Here is a 25,617-nt window from a genome sequence, read left to right as displayed (position 1 = left end):
GAGAAAATGCATGGCCTCAATGAGACACAGAAGAAGTTGAAAGATCAAGGGTATAAAATCATTCCACCTAAGTCTGGTATTAGTTTCGTAGCTTCTGAGCCACTTTGAATTCAAATCACAAAAAAGAATAAGAAGTCAAACACCTTATACATTGGGTTTGAAGAAATTGAGGATGAACAAAATCATCAGACTATGCATCAAAAATCAGTCTTCGACCGTATAGGAGCTCCATATGATTGAGAATCTGTATTCAACAGGTTGTCAAGCCAAAAGTCAAATATCTCAAGTTCCCATGTCAACAATATGCCTCGTACCTCTATTTTTAACAAAATGAGCTTTCATGACCAAGGAAAAAAATCTCTACAACCTCAAGCTCAAAAGTCAGTATTTAATCGAATTGGTACTATTAATGATGCACCACTAAGAAGCAGCAAGAGTGGAAAGTCCGATTATCGTGTGTTACTTCATACAACATCATTATTGAAGAGGAACCTGACTCTGAACAACTAGATGACATCGAGAAAGCTCCACCAACACCAGAAGACAGGGGGCAGGCTACCGTTGATCAACTCAAAGAAATCAACTTAGGGACTGATGATCAACCCAGACCATTTTCATTAGTGCATTCCTAAGTCCTCAGAAGAAAATGATTACTTTCAATTGTTGTCTGAGTACAAGGATGTCTTTGCTTGGACATACAAAGAGATGCCCGGTCTTGATCCTAAAATTGCAGTGCACAATCTTGCTGTCAAACATGGGACACGTCCGATTAAGCAGTCTCAACGTTTCTTCTGTCCAGAGCTAGTTCCAAGGATAGAGGAAGAACTCAACAAATTGATTGAAGTAGGGTTCATTCATGAGGTCAAATATCCAACATGGATTTTGAGCATTGTTCCAGTGAAGAAGAAAAATGGACAGATTCGAATTTGTGTGAACTTTCGTGATCTGAATGAGGCATGCCCAAAAGATGATTTTCCTCTTCCCATCCCCAAGCTCACTGTAGATGCAACCACGGGGCATGAAGCTCTCTCGTTTATGGATTGTTACTCCGGGTACAATCAGATAAAAATGACTCCGAAAGATGTGGAGCTAACTGTTTTTCGCACTTTTAAAGGTATATATTGCTACAAAGTTATGCCATTCGGACTCAAAAATGCGGGAGCAACATACCAGCGCGCCATGTAAAGGATCTTCGATGACATACTCCACAAGATTGTTGAATGTTATGTTGATGACTTGGTGGTAAAGACGAAAGAGCGAAGAAATCATTTACAGGATCTACGTATAGTTTTTAATCGCCTCCGAAAATATCAGCTCAAGATGAATCCCCTTAAATGTGCATTTGGTGTGATTTCAGGGAAATTCCTGGGATACGTTGTACGTCATTGTGGTATTGAGATTGATCTTAATAAAGTTGAGGCCATTCAAAAGATGCCGCCACCAAAGAATTTGCGTGAGCTTTGAAGTTTACAAGGTCAACTTGCGTTCATTCGTCGGTTCATCTCAAATTTAGCTGGTCGTTGTCAACCTTTTAACCGACTCCTGAAGAAAGATGTTCCATTTAATTGGGACCAATCATGCCAAAATGCTTTTGATAGCATGAAAAGGTACCTTCTTAATTCTCCGGTATTGGGAGCATTTGTACCTGGAAAGCCACTCATACTTTACATTGCTGCGCAAGAAGAATTGCTGGGTGCCTTACTTGCTCAGAATAATGAAGAACATAAAGAGAAGGCATTGTATTACTTAAGTCGCAGACTCACTCCGACGGAGCGAAATTATCCTCCAATTGAAAAAACATGCCTCGCACTTGTCTTCACCTTTAAGAAATTGAGGCATTATTTCTTGGCTCATATGATACATCTTATTGCAAGAGCTAATCCTCTCAAATATTTTATATCTAAACCGGTCCTTTCTGGGCACTTGGCGAGGTGGTCAATTTTGTTCAACAAATTCGAAATTATTTATGTGCCACCAAAAGCAGTGGAAGGACAAGTCTTGGCAGATTTCTTAGCTGACCATCCTATTCTAGCCGATTGGGAAATTTTTGAAGATTTTCCTGATGAAGAAGTCTTCTTTGTGGACATCCTCCCTCCATAGATGATGTTTTTCGATGAGGCAGCACGATCAGAAGAGGCCGGAGCAGGCGTAGTTTTTGTTTTTCCACAAAGACATGTTATTCCATACTCTTTTGCACTCGCTAAAAATTGCTCAAATAATGTAGCTGAATATCAAGCCCTGATCATCGGCCTTCAAATGGCGAATGAGATGAAGATCACGAATCTTGAAATTTATGGAGACTCTAAGTTAGTGATTAACCAACTTCTTAAAGAATATGAGGTTAAGAAAGATGATCTGGTGCCGTACCATCGTTATGCCTCTCATTTATTGGAACGGTTTGATAACGTCATACTAGAACACAATCTAAGAAAAGAAAATCGGATAGCTGATGCTTTGGCAAATTTAGCTACAACATTGACGTTAACTGATGAGGACCTAATTGATGTTCCTGTATGTCAATGATTGGTCTTGCCACAAGTCCTAGAAGATAAATTTGAATAAAATAATTTGGTTTCTTGTTGGACACAAAAGGAAGAAGACTGGAGGCCCCCTATCATTGATTATCTGGAACATGGAATGCTTCCCGAAGACATACGCCATAAGACTGAAATACGAAGACGAGCACCTTGTTTCATCTATTATAATGATACGTTGTATAGGCGTTCATATGAGGGCATTTTCCTTCACTGCATTGGAAATGACGAAGCAACTCATGTAATGAAGGAGGCACATTCTAGGGTTTGTGGAACCCATCAATCTGGTCCAAAGCTTCACTTTCGCGTCAAAAGAATGGGTTATTATTGGCCCACTATGGTCAAGGACTGCTTGGAGTATGCGAAGAGGTGTCAAACCTGTCAAGTCTATGCTAACTTCATACACCAACCACCGAGCCGTTGCACCCTACTGTGACGTCATGGCCATTCGATGCATGGGGATTAGATGTAGTTGGTCCTCTAGAAAAGTCTTCAAAGGGCCACTTGTATATCTTGGTTGCCATTGATTATTTTTCTAAACATGTGAAAAAGGAAACAGTGGTTGATTTCATCAAGTCCAACCTTATTTATCAATATGGTGTCCCTCGATACATCATCACTGATAATGGGACGAATTTAAAAAACAGTTGGGTAACTGACCTTTGCGAGAAGTTTGGCTTCAAACAACGTAAATCCTCTATGTACAATGCCCCTGCAAATGGTCTCGCGAAAACATTCAATAAAACACTTTGTGAGTTATTGAAGAAAGTAGTCAACCAGATAAAGAGAGATTGGCATGAGCGAATGGAAGAAGCATTGTGGGCATACCGCACTACACATCGTACACCTATTCAAGCGACTCCGTATTCTCTTGTCTATAGCGTAGAAGCGGTTCTTCCATTGGAACAACAGATCCCTTCATTAAGGATTGCCATACAAAAAGGCCTTACAAGTGAAGAAAATGCCATCTTACGTCTTCAAGAACTGGAAGCATTAGATGGGAAGATATTAGAAGTTTAACAACAGCTAGAGTGTTATCAAGCTCGACTTTCTAAAGCGTTCAATAAGAAAGTTCGACCTCGGTCATTTCAAGTTCGAGACTTAGTATTAGCTGTTCGGAGACCAATTATCATGAATCGCAAGGGAAATAAATTTGTATCCAAATGGGATGGACCATATGTTGTTCGTGAAGTTTATACTAACGGCACATATCTCATTATTGATGAAGACGGAGTAAGAGTGGGGCCCATTAATGGCAAATTCCTGAAGCGCTATTACCCATGAAGGCTATGCTCCTGATCGTACGAGCTTAAACTGCACTATGCTCCTGGCCCGCATGAGCTAAAACTGTGTACAGCCCAAAAAAAAAAAAAAAAACATGTCTCTTTTGAACTACGTCATGACTTGATCCCTCGTTTGAGGGTACGTAGGCAGCTTATAATTTCTTTCTAAGTTCAGTATGATGAAAAATAAATAAATAAACTCTTTGACACGAGTTTAAACCATGTACCTGGGAAAAAAAATCAAGAACTCCTTGATACGAGTTTAAACTATCTCCCAAAAAAAAAAGTCAATAACTCTTTGATACAAGTATAAACTGTCTTGAAGGAAAAAAAAATTGAATTACGTGATGACTTGATCCCTGTTTAGGGTACGTAGGCATCTTGGAGGCCTATTCCAAGTTCAGTCCGCCATAAAAAAAAATAAAAAAATAAAAAAAAACTCCTCAAAGTTGCAAAATGGCAAAGTCATTCATCATACGATATCAAAAAGTGCTCGTCGTACCTATCAACTTGGCACGCCACCAAAGTGTAGCTGCAAAGGAAAATTTGATCCATCGCCAAGGTGTAGCTGCAAACAATAATTTTGGTTCGTCGCCAAAATTGTAGTTACAAAGGAAATTTGATCCGTTGGCAAAATGTAGTTTCAAAGAATAAATTCAAAGATTTTCGGTTCAACGTCAAGGTGTTACTATAAAAAATTACTTACCGCCAAGGTGTCGCTGAAGAATCCGGCCAGTTCGTCATCGAGGTGTGGCTAGAAGAAATAAATAAATTCGATTTGCCGCCAAGGTGTCACCGAAGAATCCGGTTTGTCATCAAGGTGTCACTGGAAGAGATAAATAAAATTGACTTTCTGCCAAGGCGTCGCTGAAGAATCCGGTTCATCACCATGGTGTTGTTGCAACAAAATTTTGACTCACTGTTGAGGTGTCGTTGAAGAAAAAAATAATAATAATTCTGCTCGCCACCGAGGTATTGCTGAAAGAGAAATTTGACTTTCCGCTGAGATGTTGTTGAAGAAAAGAATTAGGGCCACCGCCTAAGTGTAGCTGCAAACAATAAAATCAGGAAGAATATTAGTGGCTGGGCACCAACATTCAAGGAATGCTTTGAATAAATCTTCATGGCGATCATATGAAAATAGGGAGGCGAATATAATACCATATAGTTGTTGTTTTGATAGAAAGTCATGGTAACGTGCCAAGACATCTTCTAATCACTCCTAATATAGTTCGGTGTATGACAATTCAACAAAAAGTATACAAGGAATACTCCATGATTTTTCTTTGCCTGAACATTGAGATCCAAGAGTGAAAACTGGTTTTTCTCAACAATTCTCTCATAAAGTGAAGAATTTAGTATCACGGCTTCCGAGACAATAGATTCTTCATTAATCTGATCAAGACCGAAGTTGGTGAAGTTGCAAATGACTTTACATGTCCAATGAAGTTGATAATTTAATATCAAGTTCAATAGATTCTTCATTAATCTGATCAAGACCAAAGTTGGTGAGGTCGCCTGTAGCCTTGCATGTCCAACGAGAAGAACAATGTTCATTGTCAGGATCAAGCATTTGAATGCGGCTAACACAAACAAAAAAAAAAAGCGCAAAAAAAAAGAGAAAAAAAAAAAAAGAAGAGAGAGAAAAGAAAAAAAGAAGAAGAAAAAGGAAAACAAAAGGGGAAAAAAAAAAAAAAAAGTTTGAAACAAAAGGGAAAAAAAAAAAAAAAAAAAAAAGGAAGGAAAAAAAAAAAAGAAAAAAAGAGAGAAAAAAGCGTGAAAAAAAAGAGAGAGAGAGAGAGAGAGAGAAAAAAAAAAAAGGAAAGAAAAAAAATAGTGTGAAAAAAAAAAAGGGAAAAAAAGAAGAGGAAAAAAAAATTTACTGTATCTGCGCAATTAATTCCGTGGATTTGGATTTGTTTTACAGTGATATATAAAAGCAGTGCAAGTTTTGGTGCTAGATAACCAATTGTACAAGGCACATGACATCAGCAATACATGCAATGCAAATATATATATATATGTATATATATCAAGCACCTGTAATGGTTCTATGCAGATTAGTATAAGTGGTGATGGTAATGATAAAGTGGAACAAGAAAAGGACGACACAGGATGATAGAAGAAACAGGAATGCACATTCATGCGAAAAAAAAAACAATTTGTGAAAGAAAAACTTTGTAGTGAAAGCAATACACAAGTGCATAGAGGTTTCCTTCTTGTACTCGGATTAAGTGACAGTTAATATAGATATATATATATATATAGTACTGATCTATGATGGTATATCTCAAGCCCACACAAGACAAAGGGGGTGAGTGCACAATGATCACAAGGAAGACGGATTGGAAGGAAAGAAAGGTCAACATGGTTTAGGTACATATGCTTCTTAAAGCCTGGCAGTAGCTTGGTGAGGCACAATACATTCATGCGGAAAAAAAATAATAATAATAATAATAATATTGAAGTTCTTTTGAAAAGAAGAAATCATACTCGTGGTAGTTTGCAATCAACATTGGTTTGTAGCAGTAGCAGACTCCATCCAGCTTTCAATTCTTGGCTATTGAAATTGATGACAAACCCTATAATATGGGTAGTATATATAGACAACAAAATACTTCCTATTTCCTATTTGTACTGGGATTTATATAATTCAATTCAAATGGAAAAATAAAATTCTAATCAAAAGTTGGAGAGGAAAAAATAGAAAAGGAAAGTTGGATACTTCAAATCTCAGTTGAAAAATGAAATAAGTCCTGTCAAACTTGGAACTCGAAATGGGGACAATTTGTAAATACTAAAATTTTAGTGGGTTTTGGTTTTGACAAATTGACCCATTAAATATGGGTTTAATGTTTAATTGGCCTAAACTTGGTCCACTTAAATTATTTAATTAGCCCAGCTCAAATAATTAAATGGAAAGATAATTATTCCTAATAAAATATATTAGGAATAATTATTCCTAATAAAATATATTTGAAATAATTATTTTAAAGGATAATTATCACAATATAACTGGCTCGGCCCAGTTATGATTTTATCCTTATTAAGAGATGACACGTGTCATCATTCTATTAATTCAAGAAGCCTATAAATAGAGGCCTGGAGGAAGAAGAAAGGGGTACACAAATTCATAATTCAGAATTTCAGAATTTTAGAGACAAATACAAAAGCTTTCATCCCCAACAACCAAACCCAAAGGCGAAAAACACCAAGCACATCAAATCGTGCTGGTCTTCATCAAATTCCACGGTGATCAACAATAAGTACATCCAAAGTCGTGCAGTTCGTCATCCAAATTCCACGGTGATTCAAGATCAAGCTCGTACAGTCCTTAGATCCAACCAACTAACAAAAAAAAAGAGATTTAATCATAGGACCATTTCTTTCTTTTGTAAAGAATATTATAGAAGATTGTACCTCAATTTCTCAAATTAATAAAATTATATCATTTATTTCATATTTTGTTTTTATTACTGACTTATAAAATTTGTGTGTACAAATAGAACTATACAAGTCGTTCCCAAGTCTTCACTGTCTCTTTCAACAATGGATCGTTATCCCAAAGTCTTTGTTCTTTTTTAATTCATCACTCTCTCTCTCTCTCTCTCTGTCTCTCTCTCTCTATATATATATATATATATATATATTTGTCTTGTGGAGTCCAATTATTTTATTATCCCTGTTTCTTTCTTTCTTTCTTTTTCTTCATTCTACCACTTTAGAATTTAAAGTCAGTCACTTTAAGCAATGGAGCACTCTCTCTCTCTCTCTCTCTCTCTCTCTCTCTCTCTCTCTCTATATATATATATATATATATATATATACATATATATTTGTCTTGTGGAGTCCAATTATTTTATTATCCCTGTTTCTTTCTTTCTTTTTCTTCATTCTACCACTTTAGAATTTAAAGTCAGTCACTTTAAGCAATGGAGCACTTGAACATAAACATTTCAGATCAAAATATAATATTAAAAACAATAATTTAGTATTAAGAAAAGACAAGATACTACTTGGGGAGTTGGAGTCACATGCTCGTGTATATACATATATCTTTTGAATAAATGTTAATATACACTTATATGAGATACCTTATATATATTCCTAGCATATAATAATAAAAATTAATAATAATAAAAATTAATAATAATAACAAGATCCGTTAGTTAACATTAATTTTGCTGGGCTTGGCCATGACACACTTAATTTTGGGTTGGGATTATTCCTCGTACAAAGGGAATAGATTATTTCGTCATGGGTTTGGGCTCTTGGGTGGGCTTCTATTTAGGCCTTACTTTTGTAATTACCTTTTTTGTTTTTTTTTTTCCGTTTAAAAAGAATATTATGAAATTCAACTTAAATGTTAGTTCGAGTTATCAACCATGGGAATGTTAGAACCATAGGCAACCATTTTACAACCATCTCATACTAGTTAATAATTATTCTGTTGATTGTGATCGTAAACTTGAAATCATACCACATAAATTGTAATGCACTTTGTTTATTACGTACATTGTGGATGATCATTGTTATTTATTATTGTATGCTTTTTTAACTTTTCTTCGGTAATTAAGTGGTATGGTATATAAAATAAATATATATTTTCGTATGCTTGACGCTCATGTATGGTCTCAATATTTGTTTGTTTGGAACTCTGTTCTCTAATGTGGTAATATATATACTTCATATTCACGGCATCAAAATATATAATCGAAGCTATCGTCTCAATATAAGTAACTGTTTTGGCACAAAAGATTTTTCTTCTTCTTTTCTTCTATTTTGTTGTAAACAATTAACATCAAACAAAAAATTTCAGCTAATTTCACCATGCCAATTCGTCTTTGAAATGTTTACCGATTTCATTCATCCAAAAACCAAGATCGAGACTGGGGATCAAAACCAGATTTGAATTTTTGCGTCAGAGCTCCCAAAAATAGAAAAGCATTGGAAAGCATGCAGTAACATTATGAATAGTAGTTCTCTCCATACCTATTGCTTTAAGAACACTAATTCTGCTTTAAATATAAGAGATACACTCATCTAGATAGAAAAACAAAGAAAAATAAAAAAAGCACTCATTTCATGTTTCATAAATATAAGCACTCTCTTATTCTGCTTAAGATACATAATTACTAGTACAAATAGCGATTATAGTGAACCATGATAAGAATTATATATGCCAATGACATAGTAATACCACAATCATTGCATATTAATTACACAAGAGAGAAATATCTGTGATTTGAAGGAACATACTTATTTGGGTTGTTGAAGAAAGAACATTTTGTTTTCTGGTTGAAGATACCGCGTCCATAGGTTGATGAGAAAATGTCAACAAATAGGGAAAATTGCAATAGAACAAATGAGGCTACTGGGACACTAGCAAGCAAAGCGATTGGAACAACCACCATTCTTCTCCGTTCACCAAGCACAATACCAAGAGTGGCAACAAAAGTGACCATCATGGTGGCAATAGATAAGAAAAGAGAGGCGAGACCAATTATTAGTCTCTTGGGTAATGAGTTGAGGAAATCATCTTTAGTACAACGTGAAGTGAGAATGCTCAGGAACATTAATACTGCAGTAACTGAAGAGAATAGAGAGATTGCATCTGATAGAATGAAAACCATAAAAGAGTTGCGCTGTAGGAACTTGGGGTTTCCCGAATTTTCATCAGTGCCACCTGGTAATGTGAAGGCTGCCGCAAACATAACAGTGACAATGAGAGCGGCAACGATTGTGAATGATCCTGCTGTATCTCCCATCCATTGTTCTCCTTCTTTGACTAAGTTATAGTGATAGTTTGAGAACAAATCTGAAGGAGTTTCTCCATACTTGTTAGGAAGAAGTATATATGAAGATGGTACCATCCTCTCGACCTCCTATTATGCATGCATGTTGATGAGAAAGAACAAATTAAATTAACAATGAAATAAAAGTTCTGATAAGTACTACTTTCAAGTTTCAATCTAGCTAGCTAGAAGCTTATATATTAATTTCCACAATTTAATTATATGAGTCAGTGGAAGGGCTCAAAGACATTACTAGCTGGCTAGCTAACATTGATTTCAGGGATTTAATTATATAATTATTGCAATATAATTAAACTATATACCAGTTACTTCTATGTTTGCTATATATTAATTAAACTATACCATTTTCAAAAATTCACACCAAAAGTTTGATAAATCGATGGTATAAATAGAAAGCTATCTAGCTAAGATTAATAGATTACCACCTTGTACCATTGTAGTTCTCTCTGCATTTTCATAGCTGCATCACGAGCTTTATTAAATACCTTCTGGAACTGTTGTTCTCCCTTCACTTCTTTTGGAGCTTCATGTTGAATTCTTATGGTTTCAAGCATTACCATTGGACATGCAGCTACATGTAGCAAGCTGTTTGATTCTACTAGAATTCCAGTGATTTTATTTCTATGTTCGGTACTTAAACCATATATGAGGTTCCATATTTTCTCCTGACGGAAAGCAACTGCAATGTGAAATATGGTTCCGTTTTCCCTATTCCCCCATAACAAAGCAGGATTTGACTTCAGGACTTCCTCAACAAATTCAACATTCCCACATTTGATGGCTCTTTTTATCGCTTCAAGTGTACTCCCACATGTTTCGAATCAAAAGTCCAGATTGGAGAACACATCTTACTGAGTAGTTCATGGGCTTGATTGTTTTTTGACCTCATATCCAATATCTTTTCAATACCTGCAACAATTCTTCTCCAAGTAGAAGTATTAAAAAAAAGTTTAAATAGAAAAGTACTGGGAAAGCATGCAGTAACCTTGTGAATAGTAGGACTCTGCGCACCTATTGCTTTAAGAACTCTTAACATTAGCCTTTTCAGAAAACGGCGCACTGTTATACATTAGAAAAAACAGCAATTGAATTGTCTCAGCAAGAATGTCAAATTAAAAATTATTTTTGAACCCTGCAGACATCATCTACCACATGTTTACCCACATAAATCACAGGCCATTCCACATCTTTGAAATTTTTCATATTGACAGGGGATTTTAATTTACAAGCACAATGCATGGAAACTAACAGACAAAAGTATATATATATTGGCCCAAGTACTATGCAGCTTACCCTGCCAATTAACGGCAGAATTATGGGACTGAATGGGATAGAGTTTCTGAAATAATTTTAGTCATAATTTGCATCAAGTGACTGCATTGCATTACACTCAGATATTAAGTCATTATTCTCATTCTTGGTGGCATCAACCTAGTGGACATAGTAATTAATGGTTAGGAAAATTGCGGAAAAAGCCTCTCAACTATTAAAAACTTGTAGGTACTCTAACAGAACAGTGAAAAGGAGTTAGGCGGCATACCTGGAGGAAGTTCAAATTCAATAAATGCAAATTCAAAGTGTTTTGAATTTATTTATCCACCTTGATTTCAAAAGATTTATTAATATTTTGTTGTATCAACTATCTGGATATTGTGTTGTAAACAACTTCCCATATTTATATGTAAACTTGGCAATAAAAAAATGGTATGACTTCACAATTACAAGCCTCTTTTAAATTATCTTTATGGTATTAGAGCCACCAAAGCTCTAAATAGCACGATCCATCTAGCTCTCTCTTCCACTTCTCTTTGCAGTTCTTAGTTCTGTCTTCTTAATCAAATGGCTACAGTTTTTCAAAATACTCATATCCTGCTAACCTCATTGTAGCAAATTTCGTATCTGTGAAACTCATATTTTCCAACTATCTCTTGTTGGAAACACAGTTCTATCCTTAATTAAAAGTCAGCATCTTCTTGGTTTTATCACATTAGACAGTCCACCACCCGAAGGTGAGATCAATGGCGTTAATAATGAAGGCAAAGTTCCTCACATGCATAGATCTGGTGGCATGGACACGCACAGACAGACAGGTTAAAGGCTGGCTCATAGTTACTATTTCAGAAGAAGCTCTCGGCCATATTGTCAGCCTTACCACTTCGTTCGATATTTGGAAGGCTTTATCCAGTGCTTATTCGCAAAATTCTCCAAGTATGTGCAGTAGCAAGCAGATACAGATGTATGATCCAGAATCTATATTGAAATTCCAGTGATACCCCAAGATGTAAATTAAGCAGTCATTACTTGCAGCTAGCTAAAAATTTAGTATCAGCACCACTAAACAACAGAACTACGGAAGTGGTCCTATTTTTTAACCAAAAAAAAAAAAAAAAACAGAAGTGGTCCTATAGTTGGTCTCAGTGGTCCCACCAATATCTAATTAAAGTAAGATGCATTTGGTAAATGAACATACCTAAGCAGTCCTACCTCAGTAGTCATACCTCAATAGTGTTCCCATAGTGACGTAGCAAAGCTATTAGATGTTCACATGATGGGGTTATCTTTAAAGGAGACTAATTCCTAAAAAAACATAAGGTAACATAATAATAAAAAGAGACTAAAGATATAAAGAATTTAATGCTAGAAGGAAATTAAAAGACCTAAAAATAAACTACCTAAAAATTATAAAATAATTAAAATCTAATAAAACTGTCGGACATCAAATAAGTTAAGAGGAAACTTCTTCAATCAGGGGAGCCTGCAAGGCTGCAAGGACACTTAAGTCAAGATCAGAATTGGTGATGGTGTTGACTGCTCATTCTGGCATGAGAATTGGCTTCCAAGAGGGCCTCTCCAACCTTGAATCAGACAGTCCATCATCCAACCAACTGCTGTTCCCACCAACTTACAGCCTGCAGCAATTTCATTTCAGCCAATGGTTGAACTTTTAGCCCAAACCTTCTCAATTTGATTCCTGAATTAAACCACATCACCCCTTCAGGGAGGTACAGCCTCAAACATAGCCTTACAGCTCTAGCCATATCCCCTCTAATGTTTCAAAAACCCTATGTAGATACCCTTCGCTTTGCACACTCTCCGTACTCAAGGATTTGAAAACCTTGAGCAAAATAGACAGTATCTACATGAGTTGGGGCGGGACAGTGACACTTTTCTCATCCAAAAACATTGGTTCATATTCTGGGTTGCAATTCAAGACAGACTATTTACTTTGAACAAAAAAAGTATGGCTTATCTCCATTACCCCCAATACATGCTCCTTGTTTTTCAAATGTCCATTCTCAACCCCATTTTGGAGCTTCATCCAATCCAAATGCAGATTCCTTATTCGACCACCCACTTGGACTTCCCTTATTCTGTGGTATTCTCACCATTGGAAAACCAAAAAGCTTCAACCACTCCCAGTCAAAACTCGCCCTTTCAGCATCTGTCTTGGCGTGAAAGAAATTCCAGAATCTTCAAAGGTCAAACTCAGGGGAAATTGGAAAGATATAGGAAGATTTATCTACTTCTTCAACTAAAATTTCACTGCAAAATAAATGGAATTTTTTAAATCCTAACAAAAGGTTGCCAGGTCTCTGCTATAAATTGTTGAATTTGACTAGCTGAAATGCTGGATTACAAATATATATAAATTTATTGAACTTGACAAGTTGAGGTACTGGAAAACAAAAATCCTTTAATTTGCAATATGCCCATTTATTTCTATATAGATGGTTCGACCAACATGTTTTATGCATGTAATTGTTGATACAACTTTCTTAGGAAAATTTTGTACCAAATTTATATACGCATGTATAGATTGGCAGGGTTCCCAAGTTGCGGGCCGAGCCCAGATTTTACCGGCCCATTGTGCATGCGGTTTTAAAATAGATATTTTGGAGAAAACAAGATTTATACAGTGGTAACTGGTATAAAACATTTTGTTTTTTCTTTATTCTTGTTATTGAGAGATTTTTTAAAAATAATAATAATAATTCTAACTTACTACCATGTTTTTGAGTGTAGGCATATTGATTTTTTTTTAATAGACAAAATCTAACTGATTTGCCTTGTAAGAATGGCTTTGTGTTGCAAGGAGTGTTTTATCCCACATTAAATTCGGATGAATAAATGGTTGTGTATATATGGATTGGGTATTATAACTCAATTTAATAGCTAAAGTCTTTTTTTGGTCGAATTGCAAAAAGTACCTGATTCGCTCCCACCCGGGGGCCTAAGTAGCCAACCCGTTCCCACTTGGAGACGTGCAGGTTGGTGCCTGTTTGGTTAATATTTTTGCTTCGTGTTTTTGGCTTTTGCTAGTGTACTGTAACAAAGCAAAAGCACGAAATATGTTTGGTAACGTTTATTGTCATTTGAATAGTACAGAAGCGCTTCCAAAATTGACGTCAAAATCAGAAGTATCAAAATGATATTTCTGTTTACTTCCACATTGTAGCAAAACACTGTTCAAAATAAATAATTTCTAAATTAATTTTTTTACTAGCCATTCAAATTTTCAAACTTGCAACACTTTTTACTAAACATGCTTCATGTTTTTGCTTTAAAAAATCTTACAATAAATTTACGTTACTTAACTAACTTCGAAATAGTGTGTTTTTTTTTTTTTTTTTTTGGGTAAGTACTTCGAAATAGTATTGAATACACTCTAAAGCGGAAAACATTGCTTCTGCTTCAGATCAAAGCAAAAGCACAAATCAAATGTGGTTGCCAAAAGGACCCTAGCTTTCAAATCCTGTTTTGTGACACTTAGACAGATATGAGAAGAAAGGACCAGTTGAAAAATATATATAAATAGGATTCTATTTTAATTTGTATGAGCTTGAGCTTGGGTATGTGTAAAAAGTGTGAATGTGTTTCGAGGGGAGAAATTCGAACTTGGGTGTATGTAAAGGTGTTTCAAGAAAAGAAAAGAAAAAACGGATGAAGAGGCATGTATTTCAATTAATCATCCTTATATGGTACCCATGCAAATTGTAAATATAAAATCCATTGATTTCAATCCTTTAGTTGCCGTGAAAATATATATATATATATAGAAATACTATATTTTGATTGGGAGTTATTTATCATTTCTGTTCATAATATATTGGTCAAGGTGTGCATGCATGATACAAAAAGGAAATTATGCTCAAGATAAAAGTATAAGGCCTAATTGTCTTGGTCAGCCGAATGATGAGAGTTTCTAATGAATTACTTAAAAAAAAAAAAAAAAAAAAAGGGTTTCTAATGAATTTATCAACATATTTGGTCAACACTTTTGTTATATAGAATAAATGGATGCATGTTCACATCAGAAATTCTCAAATTAAATTTCCATATGTAGGTCTAATAAGTGATGAAATTTACACATGTAGCTACGTTTGGTGTGTAGGAATGGAATAGAATACAAATTGGAATAGAATACAAATTGGAATGGAATGAGAATGGGAATGGAATGGTCATTCTTATTCTATTGTTTAGTTGTAAATATGAAATATGTAGGAATGGAATAATAATATATTTGGTTGAACTAATTTGAAATTTAGAATGGAATAAATTTCTAATTGAATTCTCCAAAATAGCCCTCTGAGTAACAAATAAATTAAATTAAATTAACAAATGATATTCTCTAATAATTTTTTTAAAATAAATAGTGACAGTGACGGTAGTGGATGGTGGAAAGCGGTAGTAGTTTAAGTGGTGATGTTGGAAGGCAGCGATGGTGGCAATGGTGGAAATTGGTGGCAGCAATGGCGGTGGAAGGTGGCAGTGGTGTTGGTGGAAATTGGTGGCAGCAATGGTGGTGGAAGGTGGCAGTGGTGCTGGTGGACAACGATGGCAGTAGTGTGGTGGTTGTGGTGGAAGGGAATGGTGGTGTGACTATGGCAGTGGTGGAAGGCAGTGGAAGTGGCGGTGGTGGTGGAAGGCGGCGGCGGTGATGGTAGTGGCGGCAATGGTGGTGGTGAAAGGTGGTGGCGGTGGCGGTGGTGGAAGGTGGTGGTGATGGAAGGTGGTAGAAGGCGATGGCGGCGTTGTTGGTGGTTGTGGAAGGCGGCGACGGTGGTGAAAGATGGTTGTGGCAGTGGTGAAAGGCGGCGGTGGTGGTGGTAAAAGGTTGTGGTAGTGAAAGGCGGTAACAGTGGTGGTGGTGACAGTGGTGAAAGGCGATGGCAGCGGCGGTGGTGGTGGAAGGTGGTGAAAGGCAATGGCAATGGTGGTGGTGGAGGTAGCGGTGGTGAAAGGCGGCGGTGGTGATTGTGGCAAACGTAGTGGCGGTGGTGGTGGTGGTGAAAAGTGGTGGGCGATGGTGAAAGTCGATGGTGGTAGTGGTGGTGATGAAAGGCGGATATGATTGTGGTGGAAGGAAATTGTGGTTTTTTGACTTGAAATACGAGGGTGTTTTAGGAAGTTGATTTTTTTAAATAAATTACTTCAAAATGGAATGGTCATTCCATAAGTTTAGTTGTGGAATAAATTTTCATTCCCAGGAATGGATTTTTATTCCAATGGAATGGCCATTCCCACTCACTACAAGAAAAATGACTTTTACCAAGGGGCAAAAAACAATTCTACAATGGGCATGGCCCATTGTGGTATCCCCTGTCGTTGTTGACTCAAGGTCTTCTACGACGGTTCCAGCCCATTGTACAAAGGGGGCTTTCTACAAAGGTCTGTGCCCCTTGTGAAAAGTAATTTTTAAAAATACAAAAATAAATTCAATGGAATTTCCCGGTAGTTCACTCCAAAATCTTTGGAACCAGCCTATGAGAGTCTTTGATACCAATAACTTCCTCTTGTATCATAAGGAGCACCAGCAACAGCCAACATCTGAAAAGCAAATCAGTCCTAAACTATAGTAACAATTTAAGAGAGAGCATAACAAGATATAGATTCTCAAATCTCATCATTTCGTATATGATTGTTTAACATATATCTCTTCGATAGGTAAAATATAATCCATTAAGAATGCCAAGAAGGATACACATATTTTAACAATGTATATCACTATAGTATTTTAATAAATTTTACTAATATCTTCATCATCAAATTTATGCTAGACAGAAACACACATTGAACATGTCGGCCTATCACAGAATGGAGACTACGTGAACCTAGCAACTGTGGAAGTGATTTCAAAATGAAGCCTAATGTCACTTTAGAAAATTCTATAAGCAGAAGACAAGACTGAAGCAAAGATTGGCTTCATATGGCAGTAAATATTTTCAGATGGAAAAAGAAAAAAACTTATGACCTCTTCAAACAGGTTTCATTGCCTTACCATCAATATGTGCAATTTAACTTCCTTAAACACCCTAGTAAATTTTCTAACTCAAATCACATCAAAGCCCTTTTTGTTTCATGGACCAAACAATGTTTTCACATTGGAAGTAACTGATGCTAACATGCTATATCCAGATGAGCTTTACCTTAAAAGAAGTATAAAGTTGCATACCTCATGCTGCAATCTCATTGCTTACAATGTAGGAGAAGATGTTCATGCAGAAAATAAGGAAATAAATTAAAAGGAATAGAAAGAGAGAAAACAAAACCCAATATTTAAAATAACAAAAGCAACAAAAGGAAACAATTAAAAAAAAGGTGTTGATTGTTGGGAAAAAAAAAAAAATACTATTCTCAGTTTTGTCATAACATCGTACCGGGTTGTAAGATTCAGAGCTCTGAATAGTGCAACAGATAATGCATCCACTTGCACCCTAAAATAAAAAATAAAAAGAAAAGAAAAAGGAATGTAAGTTTTCCTCGGAATCCAAAACATCATGTACATTACAACAGACTAAATCGCTTTGTGCAGGAAGCAGCAACTAGGCTTTTTTCCAAAAAGGCAAATACATAATCAGATAACCACAGGAAGGAAAGCTGTTTGCAAGCGCTGCAAAAAGAACGAATGATTTTGCTCAATTTCTACAAGCAGGGAGACATTAAGGAAAATATTGTTTCTACAAGTTGAGGAAGACTTAAAAATGAATGGTAAAGCAGACATAACAAGCTGAAAGCCCAAAAAAATAAATAAATAAAAATAAAAATTTGTAGAGCTGACATAACAAGCTGAAAGAACAACACCACCCGGATGATTTATAGTTTACATCCCTTACAGTTTATATGCATCCTTCCATGTAGAGAAAAACAGTAAAAGACGGGGTCTCTACATGGAAAACAAAAAATAGCAAAAGGAGAAGAGAAAAGGTAAAATTTGTAACAAAATAGAACAAAAGAAAAAAAATATATTAACAAAAACACTATACACAATTGACAAGCGGAGCCAAAGCATTTGCAGTCAGTTTTGTGACATCTGATATTTTCAGCAAGTGTGTTGGTAGAAGTGAAAGTAAGGAAGCCTGCCGTGACAATTAAATTTTATAAGGATTATCAAACTCTGATTGTCTTCTTCTATTTAAATAGAAAGAATAAAGAACAACAAAAAATGAACCATAATTCTCTCATCAATTGAAGATAACATTTTGAAATTGTACGACGTGCATTCACACAAGATAGAATCATAAGACACTACAATAAATATCGAGAAAATGCACTAAAATTAAATCCAGAATTAGTTGGGGCAGAAACAGAATACTACACCGAAGACCCCCCTCAAGTTGTGATAAAAAGAAGGAAGAAGAAAAAGAAAAAGAAAACAAGAAGTATGCTAACTCATATCTTTGCTTATCGCACTCTCTAAAGGAATGGATTATGGTTATGATTATCCTGGCTGTGGCCACCCATTCTTGGACAATCTCATTCCTTAAGAGAGTTTGAAATCCATGGGCTAAGGGATATTTTATGGAAAGCACCCAAATATACATCAGAAAAATGCAACTTCATAGATATGAACTTCAAACTACCATATGATACAATTCATAAATAGCTACTACTTAAAGTTTTAGAAGACCCTGTGTTTAGACATCCATCAACACATGCAAGTAAGCTCACATCCGATTGAAGCAAAGAGGATTTATGGAATTAGAAAAATATTCCAGTTGAAATTCGTAAAATCATAACTTGGTCACTTCCTTTAGAATTCCCAAGGAGACAGAGTGATCCAACTGTCTTTTGCCATCTCACATAGCATATGAAGTTACAAATCCCAATATCATAATTGGAGAACCTAAGTGAAATGGGAGCCATCACTATAGTACTCATAACATCAATTTTTGGGGTTCCATAAAATGATTTGTGTTTTAAAAGTTTTTAGTCACTTAAAATAGTTTTATTGCAATGACCCCATCAAGATAACAGAATTACGAAGAGAATTATATAAACCGCAAAAATAGAAACGGAGAAATTCGATCTCCATGGGACATCCAATCATCCTAAATGATTAAATTATTTAATCCCCCATTTCAGTATTAACCCTAATAAGAAACCCTACAAACCTTAGTCTTCTTGTCACGGATTAAATACAGCCAACATAGATGAAATTCCTAAAAACTTTACCAGATCATGTTGTCTGTAAGCTTTTCCCCCTTCACTAACTCATCAATTAGGACTTGGAAGTCTATTAATTTACCAGAGTCCATCAATTTACCAGAAAACATTAGGATTTAACTAGAAGAACAGAGATGAGTTCAGACAAGAACAGAGATGAACCAAATATATATATATATATATATATATATATATATATATATATATATATATTCAGAGAAGAACAGAAATGAACCAAGAACAGAGAGATCAACATACGTACCTGGGTTATTTTCCTCGATTTGAATGTGAAACTCGCCCGAAATTTGGGCTTATAGGATTAGGGTTTCGTGTCGATTTTGGTTGATGGATCGATGTGTGCGAAGTGGATTTTGGTTGATAGATGATGTGTGCGAATTTGGGAAGAATATTAGGAAAGGTGCCTTTTTCGCGCTATGCTAGAGCTTGAAAAAAAAATAAGCCGCCAAAATGAAATTTTTAGAATAATAAACCCTATTCTAGAACAGGCCATGCGGGCCTGTTGTGGATAGTCCTTTCTATAACAGGCCATGCGGGCCTATTGTCGAAAACTACTCTTCTACAAGGGCTTACACGGGTCTATTGTAGAAAGTACTTTCTACAAGGGTTATGCATGCCCCTTGTAGAAAATGTGTTGTTAAAAGCCTATTTTGTTGTAGTGACTTTAAGTTGTATACAAAATAAATGAATGGTTGAAATGGACATTCTATTCCATTTCATTCCTCTACATCAAATGTAGGGTAATTGTCTTAGTCAGCCGAATGATGAAAGTTTCTAATGAATTACTTGAAAAAAAAAAAAAAAAATAGGTTTCTAATGAATTTATCAACATATTTGGTCAACACTTTTGCTATATAGAATAATTGGATGCATGTTCACATCAGAAATTCTCAAATTAAATTTCCATATGTAGGTCTAATAAGTGATGACATCGACCCGGAATTGATTTGTGAAAGACTCTCGTGTTCACGCAGCGAAAATTTGCAAGACCTAATAATATATATGAATATTGATCATCCTTGTTTTTCAAATGGAAGTTTGAAAGTTCAAACCCCACTAAAAGCATGTTGTGATCAATTCTGCGTAGGCCATGGCAACAAAATTTTATTGGATAGTTTCTTTATTTTTGAATTTAACATTTTTTTTTTTTATGTAAATATGTAATTTGAATGATAGCTATAGAGGCAAAATTGCACTAGGCTTCGAAATATGAAAAAAGTGACATTATTGAATACCTTAGACATATGAGAGATGACGACATTTGTTACTTACTTATCCTTCGTATAGTTTTCCTTTACCCTCCAAATAATAAGTTGAAAACCAATAATCTAATTCTGTTCACCAAAATAATTTTGAAATTAGTTAAAGAATCAAATTTCTGTTAATTCAAAAGTTAAAAAGGAAAAAAAAAAAAATCACAATAATAATAATAATAAAGCATGATTAAATCAATCAAAATAAGCAACTGTGTCACCTTATCTAAAAATTAATTGATGTCCAATAAGGGTAAGACACATTTTTTTATGGCATAATAATCAATGCCCACCAATGTAAGGAGTGACATTGTTTGCTATTACATTGTCAACAATCCCTCCCTCACCAGATAGGACCCTTGGGAATCAAACCCATGACTTCTAGCTCGGAATCACTTGTTGTATCGGACTGTGCCATCTTATCCAAAAATCAATTGATGTCCAAAGTGAGGGTAAGACACGTTTTATGGCATTCGATCCAGGCCCATTTGTGCAAAGGGCGGCATTGTGTATTACCTTGTCAACACAATTAAACTATAATTAAATCTGAAAGAGAATAAAAGATGCAGCGGGTTAACAAGAGGTAAGAGACTTAGTTAGAAGTAAGCCCTGATTGGATTTATTTGATCAACCAAATAAGCCAAAAAGGAAATCAAACTAGTAATATAACATTAAATTTTAGAAATAAATTAAAATAATTGTTTATACATGATATGAATAGAATACTATTAAGTTGTAGCAATGGTTACAATGACAATTTCCTTTGCAAACTATATTTTCCACAAAATTACTATTAACAATCATAAATAATTAAATACAAATGGCCCCATAAACCCCTCTCCCTCCGCCATGAGTCCCAACTATTCTTAGTCGCTCATAACCCATCACTTTTAATGGTTTTCTTACGAAATACACCGCAACAAAGCACAATAAAAAATTTGATTGAAAACGATAATCACACATCACACAAACAAAAATATTTAACGATGTTCGACTTATAACCTGCTTTCACAGTAAAAATTGGCAAAAAAATTTTACAATGCAAAAAGAAAACCAAGATTACAAATTTCTCAAGCTGCCAACCATTTGTCTGTGTCTTGCTGTCAATTAATTTTGGCTTTCAATGTTCTCTCTACTGAATGATAACAACTCTAACACCTTTATAAATCGGATTACAATAGAAACTAAATTCTGGATCAAAGACCCACAAAAAAAAATTAATTGGGTTAAAATCGAGTCGGGTTGCGCTGACAATGTAAGATATTTTCTTATATTGTGTGGCCCACATGTTTTGGACATATGATATATTTTATTAATTAGTGGTTAAGTAAATAGGTATCAGATTAATATTATATTGTTTGGTCAACTTATAAATTACCTTTATGGTAATTAATTATTGGAGAAGTGTTTTCCTATTTATTCCTTAAAATTAAGGTAACTAAAAAGGAAAACTGGTCTTCTCTCTGCCTTTATAAAAGTGCATATATCCCATCAATTATATACGCTAATGAATACAACACATATAATATTTATGTGTGCCAAAGGCCACGAGAGAGAAATCGGTTTCCATGCTTTGGCTATTACAGTTTATCTCGTTGTTCATTCTGCAGAAAGGATCTCGAAGTTGGACTTGATCTCTACGTTATTTGCAATCACAGATCAAAGTATTTATATCTAACTAGTATTTATTTATACATTATAGACTATGTGAAAATAATGAAGTTTTAAAATCCTGGAATTCATGTTTATTTGTGATGAATGGTTTGCACGAATAAATTAAATTTTACGTGTGGTATCAGAGACCGTAGTTTTGGAACTCTTTATTTTTCCATTATACTTGCATAAATAATATGTTTAAGTTAAAATTAGAATTAAAATTCTTTAATTATTTAATTTTAATTTATTATATTCGTAGAGCTTTAATAGAGATTTGTATGTCATGATCAAATTTTTTCAATTTATAGCGTTTTTGGTCATGGATCTATTTTGAGGATGCAGCAAGTGGCATGGGCCGGATATAGTTCGCTGGAACGGATCGGGTCGAACGATTAAAGTAGGATCCATACCAAAGCGCCCCGGAATGGGCCGAACCTGGGGGATCCACCGAGGAAGGTCAAGCCCATTGGAAGATCAAGCCCAGAAGAAAGAAGACTTTTGAATATAGGCCCAATGTAATCGGTTAACAGTAATAAGGGTGATGGCCTATAAATAGACCAAGACAGGTGGAAAAAAGGGAGAAAAAATTCTAGAGAGAGAGAGAGAGGAAAAGAGAAAAGAAGTGAAATCTTGTATCTTCAATTGGCGCCGTCGTGAAGGATCAACTCACATAGATCCACGGCGCGAGCAGATCAGGCGAAACGAAGCAATGACTTTTGATCCACATCAAGAAACGCTCAGCCGAGGTGAGGCAACAGAGTTGATTCGTCAGAAAGCTATGCCTCCATGGCGCAAAGACTTTGTTGAGGACAGATCACTCGATCCGACCTAGCGGCCTTCCATAGCAACGTTCGACTATCACAGCTCAAAGAGGAGATCAGTAGACCAGAGAGCAGCCACAAGGTTCCAGAGGGAAAATGAAGCGCTCCGTTCAGCAGCTCGAACGGTTGATTCACCGTTCACCGATGAGATTCTGAATGCTCCGAGTCCGAGGAAATTTTCCATACCCGTTTTCATTCTGTTCAACGGAACGACTGATCCGATTGATCACGTGTATCACATCCAGCTGAAAATGGCTCTAAACACTGAGAATGACTCTTTGATGTGCAAGTGCTTTCCTATGAGTCTGGCCGGACCAGCTCTGAATTGGTTCAAGAACCTGCCGAGGGGTTCAGTGGAAACAAGCGTCCAGCGAAAGATATTTCGAGCCTATTCACAATGAAGCACCACGCTGAAGAGCGTCTCCAGGCTTTCCTAACCAAGTTTAACCTTACCAAGAGCATGGTTATTGAATGTCACCCTTCAACGGCAGTTCAAATATTCATACTAGCCATGAACCGTGGCACCCCATTCCACACAAGCTTGGTGGTGAACACGCCGAGGACTATGGATGAACTTAACGAAAGAGCCAATGGATTTGTGCGCTTGGAAGAAGAAGAGGCGGCAAACATTCGGAAGACATCCGTTATATCCACGGAAAAAAAGACCAAAGCAAAGATCAGGCAAAAACAGGTTCAGCCGCAACGCTCCTCGTGGAAATCTGAGAAGAGGCCTAGAGAGGAAGAGTTGCTTACTCCATTGAAAGTTACCCTAGCGAGACTGTACCAAGAAAATAAAGATAAGTTCCGACCTCCTTTACCAATCAGACAACCTCTCGAACAGAGGGATCAGTCTAAGCACTATGCATTTCATTCTGATTTTGGCCACCAGACTAAAGAATGCAGGAACCTAAGGAGACAGGTAGAGATGCTGATAGCCAGAGGGGAGTTCACAAGTTATATTTAAGGACCAACAGTGGAGCAGAACCGACCAATGGAGCACGTGAAGAAGAATCAAAAGTCGATTTCTCACAACACGCAACCAGTTCGCGTAATTAATGTAATTCACGGTCGGCCAGAACCTGTCGAGGAATCAGATGAACTGCTTCGAACACGCCTTCGCCAGGCACGGATGAAGAGAAGGATAGGCAGTGTAAACACTCAGCACCAACAGAGCGCATCAACGCAGATAAAGTTTGACGTAACAGACTTGTTGCGTGTTCAGATCCCTCATGAGGACCTGCTGGTCGTAAGTTTGACAGTGGCCAAATGCTTGGTGCGCAGAGTTCTAATTGACCCTAGAAGTAGTGCAAACATTATGCCAAGAGATACATTCGATCGACTCGAGATCAAACAAGATCGGCTGAAATCCACCGGGAATCCACTATTAGGGTTTGATGGAAAGCGAGTGGAGCCCGTCGGTACGGTGGAGGTAGCGGTACATGCTACCGAGAGGGTTTTGACGGAAACCTTTGTGGTTGTTGAAATTCATCCCTCTTACAATCTTCTGATGGGCAGAGGGTGGATCCACAGAGTTCAAGGTGTTCCTTCCACTCTGCATCAGGTAATGAGATGCTTGGGGCCAGACGGAACCAGAGTGATTGACATTCATGGAGACCAAGTTGCAGCTAAAGAATGTTACTCTGTAACGCTGAAACATGTCGGAAAGGGGAAAGCTCCCATTCGTTCAATAAGTCCGAGATAGCAATTACAGGAGCCTCCCTCCAAGCAGAATGGGGAGGAAGAACCAGTAGGCTTGACTGAAGAACCCCTGTTTGATGTGCAGATCGATCAGTTCCGACCGGAACGGATAACCAGAGTAGGGGAACGACTCGTTAAGGAGGAAAAGCAGGAATTAGTTGATTTTTTGTCTCAAAACGCAGATGTGTTTGCATGGAGTCACCTAGACATGCCAGGGATCGATCCTTCGGTATCTTGTCACTCCTTGAACGTTAACCCCAATGCAAAACCTGTAAAGCCGAAGTAGCGACGGTTTGCCCCCGAGGGCAACCTGATTATTGCCGAGGAGGTTGACAAGCTGCTTGATGCAGGGTTTGTAAGAGAAGTGTACTAACCCGGCTGGCTATCGAATGTGGTCATTGTGCAGAAGAAAAATGGGAAATGGCGCGTCTGCATTGATTTTACCAATTTAAACAAAACCTGCCCGAAGGATAGCTTCCCGCTGCCAAAGATTGATCAAATGGTGGATGCAATTACTGGATATGAACGCTTGACCTTTTTAGATGCTTATTCAGGTTATAATCAGATCCCCATGGACCCCGCTGATGAAGAAAAAACTTCTTTCGTTACCGAACGCGGGACGTATTGTTACAAAGTTATGCCATTCGGACTGAAGAACGCCGGAGCAACTTACCAAAGACTTATTAGCAAGATTTTTAAGGAACAAATAGGGAAGATAGTTGAGGCTTACATTGATGATATGGTGGTCAAAAGTAAGAAGAAAGTTGATCATGTGCAGCATCTTCGAGACGTGTTTGATGTGTTGAGGCGATATGGAATGAAGCTCAATCCGACCAAGTGCTCGTTCGGTATAAGTTCAGGCCAATTCCTAGGGCACGTGGTTAATCTCAGAGGCATCGAGGCAAGCCCTGCCCAAGCAGATGCTCTGACTAAGAATGCCGAGCCGACGACAATCAAAGAAGTGCAAACACTTACGGGACGGATTGCTGCACTGAGCCGTTTCATTTCCAAATTGTCAGATCGATGCAAACCATTTTTTGACACAATACGGAACCACGGCAGGCAGGTTTGGGGGGATGAATAGCGCCTAGCGT

At 36.6% G+C, this 25,617-nt stretch overlaps 2 protein-coding genes and 1 long non-coding RNA gene across 6 annotated transcripts; 1 reads left to right on the top strand and 2 right to left on the bottom strand.

Moving 5' to 3' along the window:
- Positions 1-8,879: 8,879 nt before the first annotated feature.
- On the bottom strand, positions 8,880-12,215 carry LOC132274453 (ankyrin repeat-containing protein NPR4-like). 2 transcript variants are annotated; one of them, XM_059775722.1, is made up of 3 exons: positions 10,645-12,215; positions 10,059-10,542; positions 8,880-9,702 (listed from the first exon to the last, which is right to left on the bottom strand). In XM_059775722.1, exons 2-3 carry the CDS (start codon positions 10,191-10,193, stop codon positions 9,037-9,039), a joined length of 801 nt encoding a protein of 266 aa, XP_059631705.1. In that variant the 5' UTR covers positions 10,194-10,542; positions 10,645-12,215; the 3' UTR covers positions 8,880-9,036. The 2 variants fall into 2 exon arrangements, with proteins under 2 accessions (XP_059631705.1, XP_059631704.1); XM_059775721.1 differs by having other exon boundaries at positions 10,059-12,215.
- A 3,700-nt stretch (positions 12,216-15,915) lies between these two features.
- On the bottom strand, positions 15,916-19,508 carry LOC132273354 (uncharacterized). Of its 3 annotated transcripts, none has more exons than XR_009470094.1 (4): positions 19,340-19,508; positions 17,292-17,348; positions 17,061-17,106; positions 15,916-16,461 (listed from the first exon to the last, which is right to left on the bottom strand). It is a non-coding gene; the product is annotated as an uncharacterized LOC132273354 (long non-coding RNA). The 3 variants fall into 3 exon arrangements; XR_009470093.1 differs by having other exon boundaries at positions 17,087-17,106; XR_009470092.1 differs by lacking the exon at positions 17,061-17,106.
- A 4,308-nt stretch (positions 19,509-23,816) lies between these two features.
- Positions 23,817-24,527, top strand: LOC132272887 (uncharacterized). Its single transcript, XM_059773962.1, has one exon. The coding sequence runs from the start codon at positions 23,817-23,819 to the stop codon at positions 24,525-24,527; it is 711 nt and encodes a 236-aa protein (XP_059629945.1).
- Positions 24,528-25,617: the final 1,090 nt, after the last annotated feature.

The sequence above is a fragment of the Cornus florida genome, unplaced genomic scaffold (assembly GCF_030987335.1).
Source record: "Cornus florida cultivar Cherokee Brave unplaced genomic scaffold, ASM3098733v1 CherokeeBrave_3.0.0_Hap2_Chr09, whole genome shotgun sequence".
In the NCBI taxonomy this organism is placed as follows: domain Eukaryota; kingdom Viridiplantae; phylum Streptophyta; class Magnoliopsida; order Cornales; family Cornaceae; genus Cornus; species Cornus florida.
Note: the sequence above shows the minus strand (reverse complement) of the source record. Positions and strands in the feature narration are given on the sequence as shown.